This window comes from Mustela lutreola, chromosome X (genome assembly GCF_030435805.1).
Source record: "Mustela lutreola isolate mMusLut2 chromosome X, mMusLut2.pri, whole genome shotgun sequence".
Taxonomy (NCBI): Eukaryota; Metazoa; Chordata; class Mammalia; order Carnivora; family Mustelidae; genus Mustela; species Mustela lutreola.
The window spans coordinates 27,938,476-27,952,675 of NC_081308.1; the positions used below are offsets into that span (position 1 = coordinate 27,938,476).

At 33.1% G+C, this 14,200-nt stretch overlaps 1 protein-coding gene across 7 annotated transcripts in view; it reads right to left on the bottom strand.

The window, feature by feature from the left end:
- The window catches only part of DMD (dystrophin), a 2,248,143-nt gene that overhangs the window by 1,232,276 nt on the left and 1,001,667 nt on the right, over positions 1 to 14,200 (bottom strand). For all 7 annotated transcript variants that reach the window (XM_059157899.1, XM_059157902.1, XM_059157904.1 and 4 more), the window contains exon 38: positions 954 to 1,076. In XM_059157899.1, coding sequence (XP_059013882.1) covers positions 954 to 1,076 — 123 coding nt within the window. The remainder of the gene's footprint in view (positions 1 to 953; positions 1,077 to 14,200) is intronic.

A 14,200-nucleotide genomic window follows, 5' to 3' on the forward strand; every position in this document is an offset into this window, starting at 1 on the left:
AACCCCATACACGGGGAGTACTGACTCAGGCAGCTCTAGAAGTCAGAACTGTTACCAATGCGAACTAAGATTGGTGGAAAATAGTTTTCCTATTGTTTCACATGCCAACTATCTAAAATTCATATATTGCCTTTTAATGCCATTTTAAAGCATTGTCTCAGAAGTTCCTAACATTGATACATGTCTGGGAAATCTCAAGCATGATATATGTAGAGGTCAAGAAGGCCATATTGGTGATGGCTGTGGAGAGGGAAAAGGAATTTGTGACCAGGATGTGGAAGGAGAAAAATGTCAGTGAAAAGAGGTGTGATGCACAAATATTCAAGCCAGAGAGAAATGTAACAGACATTTTGAAATTAATCAGGGTTGAAGGAGAATGTTATGAGTTTGGGAACAGCCCACATGGTTATATTTCTTTACTCCCATGAAATAAGCAGCATGGATTTATACACATTTTAGACATCTATTGTACTATTTAATCAACTTTTTGTGAAAACCACTTTGTGGTAAACTTTAATAAGTAATTTTTGTATTGTGTCTAATACCCCTCCTCTGAAATAGACATTCTACTACCAAAATCATGACTGACACAAACATCATCCATCCTTGATGGCTGAGTTTCTTACTAAATTTCCAGTTTATTTTTTAATTTAACTCTTTTCCCCCCATTACATTTTGTCCTCTGAGTTTGAAAATAGCACAGGTCAGAGAAAAACTGTGGAACTACTTACTAGGATCTGCAAGTGCTCCCATGTGACCATACCATAGTAATTTGGCATCCATAATAAATGTTCAACCAGAATACTTTGCATTTGTAATAAATTATTAGAATCACAAAATGTGCAAGGTTTGCAATGAGAACTTAGTTGGAGACTTGAGTTATCTAATTTCTTTCCAAATATTTATTCATTTCCATTCCTAGTTCATTCACACTTTTATCACAACCAATTTACCATATCTTTATTGAAGTCTTCCTCTTTCAGATTCACCCCCTGCTGAATTTCAGCCTCCAGTGGTTCAAGCAATTTTTGTATATCTGAGTTAAACTGCTCCAATTCCTTCAAAGGAATGGAGGCCTAAAAAAAAAGATAGTGCTAATTTAAATCAAAATTACTTTTTATTAGAAACATAAACCCCAAAAATTACATTTGTTCAACCTCCTGTTGCTAAAATAATGGCATGCATTATGTTCTCATATTCTATTTTATGAAAGCTTTGAAATACAACTGGGAAAGTACCTGAGGATGCAAATAAAGACAAACATTTAACATCATCAGAGCTGAGCATACATACAAGATAATGCAATTCATCATTCTATTTTTTCAACAGAAGTTCATTTCCATATATTTGAGCTAATTGTTAATATTCTAAAGTTGAATTTGATCTTATTTAAAATATTCTGATATAAGTACCATTTGTGTAAATGTTTCTTATCAGAAATTGCCTCATTCATCAAGTAACAGTAACCTCATAAAGAAAAGCAGAAATGTCTCCTTACCCTCAGAAAAACTATATGGCAATCTGCTCCAATATTTTAAATGACATTTTCAACATGGAAAATTTGATAGGCATGCTCTCATAAGACAAACAATGCCATGAGCTTGCCTTAGGACTACTTTCTTTGATAGCACAAAAAAATTCAAATGAATGAATCCAGAACGTTTCACACAAAAATCTGAATATTTATTTTCCAACTTCATAAACATAACAGTTTCTTTGATTTTGAAATTTGTAATGACCGTAGTCTCAAAACATTTTTAAAACCCTTTTTTCTAAAGAAACGACTTGAAGAGGAGTGATGATTAAAAATACATTGGAAATCAAATATATATATTCAAAGGAGTAGGTAAGATTTAATTATCAAAGTTCAAACAGTTAATAAAATAAATGTGCTATTGATCTTTACCCTGTATCCAATTTCTTTGCATTAAAACACTAAAACATATTTTATATGTGATAGCTTCTGAAAACTCATAGATGACATATAGAAATCATATTTTCTTACAGAGCTAAACATTTGCCCATTTGTAAAACCAATTCAGGAATGACCCCCGGTGTCTTATACCAGGACAACGGCATGCATCAGGACTGGTCCCCATCTACTGTTCCCCATCACATTCCCAGTAATAATCTTACTCTTTCTTTATTGACTGGCATCTCCTAGAGGACAATAAAGATAAGTGTTCAAGGAAAAACCAAATATCTACTCATGAAGAAGTGAATAATCAAATCCTATTCACAAGAACATGATTCGGGCATACAACATGAATAGACACTTATCTGTTAGGCACTTTTACACACACCAGGAAGGATTTATGGGTTCTTTTTAAAAAGTGAATTATTTTCAGTATTATTTTTAAATCCTAATGAACATTTGCAATTTGAAATGTCATAGCTAGTTCTTGAACCAGTACAGAATGGGAGTATTATAGATATGCTTATGGGATGTTTCTACTGCCATATTATAAACATACCTTTACACTTTTAAAACATATTTCTGAGACGTATTATAAAAGCAAAAAGATGAACTTTTCAAATCATAACTAAACAATATGAATTTGATACTATTGAATTGTACACATTTGCTAATACTTAATTAGAGCAAATGCATTGTTCTACATGATTATGTGAAAATACAATGATAGGTATTTTAAAAATAACTTTTATTGAGTGTTTGGGTGTCAAAATAACAAGGGCCCATTTGCAGGCAGATTTATCTATTTTACTTGTATGCATGCTCCCTCTCTAGCTCACCCTATCTCCCCATAATCAAATATAGGGAGTAGTTTCAAAGGCTGAGAACTTGGGCCTCCGTGCATCTTTCTCAATACTCCTTGCCTGATGTATTGTATTACCTTCCCAAATTTAACTCTAACTTTCAAATTATCTCCCAGATATTCATCTTTGGCTGAATTTTTGAATTCAACTTAGACTCTCCAATAGCCACCTGATTCTCACTTAGAGTTCAACATGTCTAGAAATGAGCTCATTATCTTCCTCCCCACCTGCTTGGCACACCAGCTTCCCCAGTTTTGAATAGAAGACCATTCATCCAGGCTTAAAATGTGAGTCATATCATTTTCAACACTTCACTCTAATATCTAATCAAGTCAAATCATTGTGAATTCATTCACCTTGATCAACTTGCTTTCTATTCCCAGAGATACCACCTTTGTAGTCCTTACACAGGAGTTAAGGCAATAAACTCCTTACGGGGTTATAATCTCCTTCTCACATGACCAGTTCCATCCTATGCACAATGATCAGGTCAATATATTCCAAAATATGGCTTTCATTAAGGTATTTCTCTATTCAAGAAGTACAAGTAGAATCAAGTCTAAACTCTAACATGATAGTTAAGGCTTTCCCTAATATTGCCCCAAGGACCTTTCTAGACTTATTTAAGTGCTCTTAGTATCAACTTTTCTTACAGACCTATTGGTGAACTCTGGGTACTTCCCTGATTTTTGGTCCTTAGAATGTTTTGTTGTTGTTGTTGTTGTTATTGTTGTTTGTTTTTTTAATCTTCTGGTGAAGAGCCTAAGCTCCTGCATGAGAATGTCAAGATTGAATCTGGGCTCCACCATTTAGTAGCTGGGGAATCTTGGACAAGTTATGTGTCCTTGAGCTCCAGTTTCTTTATTTGTAACATGAAAATAAGAAAGATCTCTACCTCACAGGGCTGTTAGGAGGATCAAATGTAGTTAGAACATTGTCTGAGACACAATAAATGCTCAGTAAATATAGGTTATCATTTTCTCCCTAAATCCTATGTATCCATATGACATATGATAAATGCTCGACAAGTATTGACTCAAAATCGTACCCATCTATTGATTCCATTAAAAGATCTTCTTTTGAAAACAGGGCTTATGAAGGATAATATAAATGCTTGTTAACTGAGTATTTCTATTTACCAAGGTAACTGACAAAATCTTTAAATTCCAAAGGTGAGCATGGAGAAACTGAGACTTAGTTTGGTAACACTGTATCATTCTGAACAACAAAATTTGTTGATTAATTAATCTAGATCATTGCAGAGGGTAGTTTCAAAAAGGATGCCAAAGTGTTTTATATTTGTTATTCTCTGTGCAGTATTTTCATCAGGAATTATTTGGAGACACAAAAAGCATGCACAAAGACATGCAATGAGAAGGATGAGTTCCATGAACACCCCATGAAGATAAGGAATTTGTCAATCTTGTTCAACCTAGAGTCATTCCTGGTACATAGAAGGCTCTCATAAATAAATACTGCCCAACAAACTAAGTAAATGAATGACCAATCATGGGGTAGTAGAATAAACAATTCAAGGAGTTCTTGAATGGTCTGGAATTTTAAATAACCCAATTTTTGTTGTATAAAATCGTAAAGACCTGATTGGTCAAATGCTAGTAATAATGATGCCATAAAGTACAAAAACAATATAAGCAGATGCAAATAGCTTTTAGGAAATACTACTACAAAATGAATTAGTAATCAATCAAACAAGATAATGCAAACTTAGATTTTATTAGTAGTATATGTAGGGTCTGGATTTCCTGATCAAAGATTGCCCTCCATTTATTAAAAATGCCATTATACAGATTAGGGATTTGAATTATTCTGTGTGGTTCCAAAGTAAATTACTTGAATCAATGGGTAGAAATTAGCTGGAGCCGGAATATTAGTTTAATATAGGAACAATTTATTAGTGCCATGTTTTTTTTTCTTTTTAAAAGCACTAATTTTAAAGTAGTAAGTAACCCATTGCTGAAAATATACATGCAGAGGCAGAATGATGGGTATGTTAGACACTTTTCACATGAATACTTCCCTAAAATTTTATCAACTTATAGAAAATTCTCTCCTCTAAATTCAAAGGGTTTTGTTCATCTATAGTAATGCAGCTAAATAGAAATATAATGCAAGTCATATAGGTATTCTGAAGTGTTCCAGATGCCATACTAAAAAGTAAAAACAAATGGATGAAATTAATTATAATAGGTTTTATTTACCTTATTTCCCAAAATGTCATGTAAGCCTATAATTGACATAAAATTAACAAGATAATTTATATTTACTTTCTCCTATTAAGACTTCAAAAACCACTATGTATTTTATGCTTCCAACAATTCTTAATTTGGAGTAGCCACACTTTAAATGTTCAGTAGCCATATGTGGTTTATGGTTACCTTTTCACACAGTACAGATGAGTAGCAATTATTATAACTATTACTTTGAAGAGAACAAATAGCTCATTACTAGTTTGCAATCTATCACGAGTAATGTCTTACTATTGAGAGTCAAGATGCTAATGTTTTAGTTAATAGATTTTAATGGATTTAGACAATTCTTATAATGTCCATCTCATTCACTTGCTTTCAGATATGTTCTCTGAGAGGAATTTTCCAGAAGCCTTCTGTGGATAGAAAAACTTATGGGAGTGGGTTCCACATGTTCTATCAGGAGTCTCTATTCCTCATTTAATGTGTACAGTACCCTACACTGTACTTCAGTATCTCTTACATATTTGAATATAATGTTATTTCACTTTCATCAGTTTATACTTTGTCTCACCAGTATATTTTTTTTAATCCCCGAAGTTCAGAACATATCTTACGTACTCTTTTCCATAGCAATTATAACTCCTTTTTTTCTATAGAAAAGATACTTACTATACGAACTACTAGTTTTAGAACATCCAATATATTAATCAAATTAACCAGTAACCAGTTTTGTAACCAAAATAACCATAAGTACTCAACCCAATTATTTTGGCTATACTATTGGCCAGATCAAACCAGCCATTTGACATCTGTATGATTAATACTCATTGTTCAAATACAAGGATTTGGGAAAATTTAAATGCTTCTTTAAGAGTTCACTGGTCATAACACTCCTAATGAAGGTAATCCTCTGACCAATTATTTTTATATATCATTCTTTGGTCTTTGTTGCTTTGTAATTTATAGTTATTATATAAAAGCTCATCAGAGAAATGCACAATAAGCAACCTTCCATAACAGCTCACTTGTGAGTCACCAAAGTTTAAAACATATAAAGTATATAATGCCTTTTTAAATTCAGAATTTTGATAAATTATTTAAAGAAATTGAAAACAATGTGGATATCATCTTAATTATTAAGGAAATTTCTTCTATTGAATTCAAAGAAAATATATGACTACAAAAGAACTGGAATCACAATTAAATCACAATGTTAGACATGCACACAAGATAGGTTTTAGAATACACAGAAAATAATCAAACAAAGATTATAATATTGTAGGGAAGAGTATAAACCAGGCATGAGTTTTGCACCATTTAATTTTTTACTTACCTTTTCATCTTAATGGCTTTAACATGACTGTGTAGTCATACCAAATACAAATAAAGTAAAACATAGGAAAGTTTAATAAACAGATAAACGGACACAAAAGAAAGATGAGACAGAGAAACTGAGAAAGACAACACTTTGTTTTCCTTGATTTTTAATGTTTCAGATTGCTTAACAGCTATTAATTGTGCTTTGCTGTATGATTTAGGATTAATGAAATTTAAGGCTTTGTTAAAGTCTTAGCATTAAAGGTGATTTATATAACAAGTTAACAAACAATAACAGACTGAAAAAGGCAAAATCAATTACAAATTGATTCACTATAAATTGGATGCATTGAAATTACTCAAATACACTTTATAATTTTTAAATTGTAACCTTACTTTTAGTTAAATATTACTTCTAACGTGCACAGATACACTAACATAATAATGACTGTGTTTACACAGACAGCAAAGTCAACATTTGTTAATATAGACTATGTAATCTTAATAAATGTGATAAATGGTCACTACATTCAAATTACACTAATATCTAAATTGCAAATAAATAATCTGAGTGCTACAGATCAGTTTAAATATGCTTCAAACCAATCAGTCTACTCTTTCCACTCTGCAGTTTTGAAAATTTATTTATCATTACAATGCTGGTTTTAAAAATATAATTCATAGAAACCAAAGAGAATAAAGTTTCAAGGACCAGTAACATCCTGTAATACAGAAAAGACATACTACTAATATGTTATGAAGAGCTATTTCAAATCCAAATATCTGGACAGGGAAGAAAACTTACAAAGAAAACCACTCATATTAAAAAGATCTAACTAAAATGAAGATAATCACATAGTTTATAGATTCATTCACTCACTTATTTTAAATTCGTGAGAGCAAACTCCAAACAAAATAAGAAATTATATTAAATAAATAAAGCAAATTGACTTAGAAGAGTGACATTAGATTGGTTGGATTCTTTTACTAATTAGGTAAGGTACTGGGTTATCTTTGATGCTTTGAGGATGAGAATGTAAAATATGGTAACTCCCAAATTTGTGGAGTTAATTAAGGAAAGTTACCCAGTACATTGGATTTTGAATTGATGAGATTAATCTCATGGTCATACTTTTCAGAATTAGGTAGAAAATATATTGGTGGCTCAAGAACCAGCCCACTGCCTGCTTTTTTGTTAAATATAACTTGGAGTATTTCTCTACCTCATGATTAAATAATTTCCAGAAGTAGTAGTAGCTGAAATAGGAGAAGAAAGGATTGCACTGTAAAAATATATGAAGGAAACAAATGAATTAAAAGCAAAAATACAATACTTTGGACAGCTGTGCGTTTTTTCTTTCTTCTTTTTCCTTCCCCTTCTCCCTTCCTCTCTATTTCTGCTTTTTTGTTCAGTTCTTTTTGTGTTAAATGCAAAGAAGTGCACTTAAATCATTTTTAATGTGAAATTAGACATGTTTATATTGATATATAATATGAGGATAAGAAATACCTGATAATATAAACAGAAGTAATAAAGTATGCTGGGTTTCAGCATGCTGGAGTACACAAAGCAGTGAGCCAGGATCTGACATTTTTCTAACCAGGCTTTGAGAAAATGGGCAACCCACTGGCTCTCACAGTCCCCTGTAAATATCTGAAAGTCCCTGGTCCAAGAAATGATTACTTTTGCATCTGATGACTGACCAGAGAAATAGGTTTCCTTCTTAAAGGATCATAATCAGAAATCTCCAAATAGCATGGTTATTTGAAATAATAATATTAATAATAATAATAATAATAAATAATAATAATATTTAAACATATTTAAATATCATGCTAATAAGAGCCAGTTAGTTCTAGCAAATGACATCGCTTACCAAACTAGATTAACATCTATTTTGAAAACATTTTAAATTATTGTAAGAAGGATTTGTGACTAAATTTTCAACAGAATTAACCTTGATAAAGAGATAGCAAATTACAAATGTGACAAGTTGTTAATATAGGGATTCTGTTGCTAGGCTCATTTCTTATTTATTTCAGTGAAATAAAATTAGCAGGTATAGTACTACATGGTTTAGGTATTAATTTGTTAATATTATTTGAGGATATTAACGGTAATTGTTACATTTTTAGTACCCTACAAATTATGCAATTCCTGTGGAACTTTACCAAAGTGTTTATGTTTTCATTATAATTTCTTTGTATAAAATTTCACTAAAAAGTGTGTGTATGTATGTGTATGCGATATGTATTTGTACAATACAGATGTATTGTAATACATATGTGTACGCATACAAATACATACATATATACAAACAAGAATAACCATGCCAATTAATGGGCCATGTTCTCTTCCATCAGAGAAGGTATTAAAAAGATCAATATATTTGTAACGATAAAGTTGATTACTGAAAATTAGGCATTACTTAAAATTTTGAAATCCAATATATCTTATTTTGACATTCTAGGTAATATTCGTGTTATTATTTATTTCCCACTGATGTTTAAAAAAGCCAAAACATTGTCTAAACTCTCATTAAAGTATTCATACATTATTTTTTACATAAAAAATCCTTATTTAAGATAGATTAGGCCCAACAATATAGGGCTTTTTTTCCTCCTGATACGTTCATTACTAAATGGGAAAATCACTGGCTTTGTCAAAGGGGTGTGTGTTTGTGTGTGTGTGAAAAGTCCCTGATCCAAAAAACAATTACTTTTCCATCTGCTAACTCTGATTGGAGGTCAAAAACTTGACATTGTAATTATAATAGCAACAAAACTATGGATATTTACACAAACAATGCCAGACTGTCCAAATCTCATGTGATAATTACACTAAATATATATAGAGAAACTGCCACATGAATTTTAGGCCCATTATGCAAATTAAAGAATATAGGGTATAAAATACCCAACAGCACATACCTCTTTTTTCCCCCAGTAGCACATAAATCTTTTTTTTTTAAAGATTTTATTTATTTATTTGACAGAGAGAGATCACAAGTAGGCAGAGAGGCAGGCAGAGAGAGAGAGGAGGAAGCAGGCTCCCTGCTGAGCAGAGAGCCCGATGCGGGACTCGATCCCGGGAACTCGAGATCATGACCTGAGCCGAAGGCAGTGGCTCAACCCACTGAGCCACCCAGGTGCCCCGCACATAAATCTTAATAAAGAATTAAAGAAATAAAAAGCAAGTTCATTTTTCTTTTGGTTGGTGCCAGTTGCAGTGCCAACAATTTAACATTTCAGCTCTATAGAAATGAAGACAATTTAAATAGGCCAATTATATGTATAAGCTTCATAATCTCTTATAACAAAGTAATTGCCTATATTAATAGGACATAGCTAGATAAAATGTTTAGTCAACACTATTTTGAAATTAAGTATTATAAGGTGATAAATAATATCTTGATGCATATTTTATTCTTGAAACTCAGGTGTAGACTCTCATACCCAATGAGTCTTGAATCCTGAGTCATTTTTTAGCTCACCATCTTTTTGGTCCTCACATGTAATAATTTAAGTTTAGGTTAGATTTTTTTTTTAAGATTTTATTTATTTATTTGACACAGAGAGAGATCAGAAGTAGGCAGAGAGGCAGGCAGAGAGAGAGGTGGAAGCAGGCTCCCCACTGAGCAGAGAGCTCAATATGGGGCTCGATTCCAGGACCCTGAGATCATGACCTGAGCTGAAGGCAGAGGCTCAACCCACTGAGCCACAGGCGCCCCTAGGCTAGTTTTTAATGTGTGGAGACCACTGGCTCTCAAAGAAAGAAGCTGTAGACCACCTGGTTCTCAGATCCTTAGCATGGATATCATCCAGAAACTTCTTAAACATGCAAGTATCAGGCCACACTCAAGGTCTATAGAATCATAATCTCTATGGGCAGTAGGGGCAGGGGATAGACAGCAATCTGTGTTTTAACAGTTCCTCCATGTAAAGAAAGATCTGAAAGTTACTGCTCTACACTATGACCTCCTTTTCATTCCCAGAGACACCCCTTTATTTGAGGTATTCAGTGTTTCCCATCTAGATTATCACCATGGCTTCCTAATTGTTTCCCTACTTCTGTTATTATTCAGTTGAATTCTCTTCACAACTACTATTGGACTAACCTTTCAACAGTGCACTGAAAAAAAAAAAAAAAACACACACACATTAGGAACTCCTCATTGCCTACTGAATTAAGCGTAAACTATTAGTCTAGCTGTCATGACCTCTCCACACTGTGTCTAATCCTCCTCTTCAGTCTTATCATCCACAACTAAGCTTCACGCTCAATGCTCTACATTTTGAAAGTAAACTGAATGTACTCTCCACTGAACACTCTATATACTCTTGAGCTTTTTCATAGGCTATCCTGAACTGCTACCTCCTCTGTGTGGCTAGAATGGCTGTTAATTCACTGAGCATACACTCATTCTTGGCCCAATATCCATGAACATATCTCACTCCACCATTAAACAGTAAGCTCTTTGAACTCATCACTCCTTAGCTAGCAATACAGATAGCACAGAACCAAACATTATGACATGAAATACCACATGGCTGTTAAGAGATCATTCATATCGGTCTAATTTCCCAACCATTCCTTCATTAATCCTTTAAGCTCTACCTCAATTACCATCTCTCCCAAAATGCAGACTCCCCTCTCCAATTTGGCTTCTCAGAAGATGGAGAGAAGCAGAGATGCCGTAAGTAACAGTACTGAGTAGTCAGTTTATTTCTGTTTATTTCTGCCCTCTAGGTACCTCTTTCCTGTTATCTTCTTTTTCTGACAGTATCTTCCTCACTATCACTTTGCTATGCCACCATGTTCAGAAGCCCTAAGACAGAAAGAGTTGAGACATGTTGTCTTTGACCATTGATTCCTCTGACTTTACCCAGGGTGATGAAGTTACCACTGGCTCATTTTTATAATTCTGACCATGCCCATTAAAGCTGTCATTTTCTCAAACAGATTTCATGCAGATTAGGAGAGATTAAGCAATGCAATCAGATACTACCAATCAACCTAAATAAAATGGGAAGAGGTGGCATTTCATGTCATATTTGGGACAAGCAGAACTTTCTAGTATTTCTTATATTGGTCCACTTGATAATCTATAAGGCTGGTCCTTACAATGGAAATATCAAAGACACCTTCTTGATCCTAGCCTATTTCCAGCAGAGGCCAGAAGGAGAAATCAGCCAATCCTCCATTTATTTTTCCCTTCAATTTCTGTCTCAATTCTCAAAATTTCGCCATTCAAGGCTAACATATAATATGATGGAAATAACTGTGGATATTAATGATTTTTACCATTTGGTATTTATAAAGTAACATGTAGGTTTTTTAAATGTATGCTTTTATATATCTTAAGTCATTTAATTTTTACCACATTCTTGAGGTTAGGATAAGACAGATATCATCTTGCTACTTTTCTAGATAAAAACATGGCTCTGAAAGGTAAAGTGTCACATCCAAGACCACATTGGAAGCAAGTTTCGTGGCTTGAAATTAAGAACGTTTTCCCTTTTTTCCCCCCTCACCCATAGTTAAAAGTTACCACTACAAGGAGCTGCATCTCATGGACAAGTTCTTAACCAATCTAAACTGAGGACCTCAATGCTCACTGCCTTCCTGATTTTTCATTTCTTGTCATGAACAGTCCTTGCAGGAGACATAAACTTTGTATTCTTCACCAGACAATGAATCCAGAGATAGTTGGTGAGTTTTCAGGGTAAAATTTTGCTCTGCTCAATTGCCATTTCTAGTTGACCATTAAAAGGATCCTGAAGTGAGTTCTTATACTGAGTCTACTTTCTATCCATATATATTCCCAACCTACTTTATTTAATCACTGTAGATTTTCTTCCAGATTATTCTTTTATATAAAACCTGCCCTTAATTCAAACATAAGAAGGGCATACTCCAACCCAATCTCACCATGCATAAGCTCTACTATATTAGGAGCTTGACTTTGAGATCAAGTCACCCCAAGAAGTCCAGCACTTCCCAAATTACCCTACTTTATAAACAAACACACGTACAGGTCATTATTTTAAATTCCTTACTGCATCAACAAAAGACCACTGGACTGTCAAACTTTAGAACTATTAAGAACTACTCTAATTACTCCTTATTTTAGCTAAACCAGAAATTTTACACTATGTTCTATGTACATAACTTGTATCTCTTGAACCCTACGGCAGGAAGGAGAAAGATAAAAGGACAGAAATCCACCCATCCACTAACTCTCCTGTTACCATTTTTTACGTCCTGTTCTAAATAATAATCCTTCAGGGTTGAGGGTGGTGCTAATCTGGTTTAACTCCTTTATTTGATAAACATTATTTATGACAAATCACATGTTCTGCCTAATGCTGACAAAATTACACCTCGGATTCCATCTTTTATGTCACTTCTCTTCATATTATACTATGTGATTGCTGGAATTATCTCATTAATTGAACATCTTCATGAAAATGTACTAGTGTTAAGTATGTCAGATGATTACAATGACTAGGTTTGTGTTCATAAACAGATATTCTTAAGTATCTTTTGCACCCGTGTATACTTCCACACTTTAGTAGCACAATGCAATGAAAAAATCAGCAAAATGTCAGATAAGCTTTATCTCCATGTTTTTGGTTTCATCATGACGATAGAGCATAATTATCTCTCAAAGCCCCCAAATGGGGTCACTATCACATTCAGTCATCTTTATTGATTTAGAGAAAAAGGAGTACTTGGAAAAGTGACAATGTGATTCTTTTGTTAATTTATATATATATTGAAAATATTGATTTAAAATCTCTTCTGCTTTTCTTCAGTAAGGACAATAAAAGAAGTGCAGCAAGTGGCTCGTCTAATGCAAGACATATGGAAGTAACTGACAAATGTGTACGGAACATAGGATGAAAATTCACAGACTTCTCTTGGCCATGCTAAGTCTGGCAATCTATCATACAGGCTGAATTCTACTCATCTGTCAATATCTACAAATCACAATCCTGTGACATAACTTGTCTCAATATACTGTTGCAAGGATCAAGAAAACAATACCTTGTTTTCTCTGAAATACTCTGTAGCTTAATGATATATATGGCAGGAAGAATACAAAACCCAATAATGAAGTACCAGCATCCATTTCTTAAGATGACTGAAATAGCCTTTGGTTGTTTATATATTACATACTCTAATGATAGTCCATAGAAATAAAAACAATGGACTTAAACAGCAGAGTAAATTCTTAAAAAACCAGCTATGCTGTGAGAATAAAGTTTGGAGCCTTTCAGATATTTTCCAGGTGAGGACAGTTTCCTTAAAGTAGTACATAAATGAGTAAAACTAACTCGTTAACTTAAGCATTACAAAGAAGCAGCAATGCATTAAGGTATGCTAATGCCTTTTCTGCTTTGGGAGAGCGATTTCTGAAGGATATCTATGTTTCGTGGGTATTAAGTATTTGAAATTCATATCACATTTCAATATATTTTAGAAACTCTTTTAAATATATACTAGTACATATAACAGTGATACATTGGAATGTGTTAGGAAATATAGTAATTGTAAATCATGCTATTATTGGGTGTCCATATTTTTGAAAATAATATTCAAGTATATTCTCCTATTGTTCCAGGGGTCGACACTTACCTGACATATTACATCATATCATATTTTCTCACAAATATTTATAAAAACTTTTTTCTCATCTAATATTATTTATAGCAATTATCTATATATGTAAATACACATATTTATTTTACATACATTTTTGTATTTGAAAGCATATCACATATGTTGAAAATGTATCAATTGACATTTTATAAAATTGGGGGTAATTACCTTGCAATTTAACACTAACCCAAAAGAGTTGGATTTATATATTTTTGTGTATTTTTGCAAG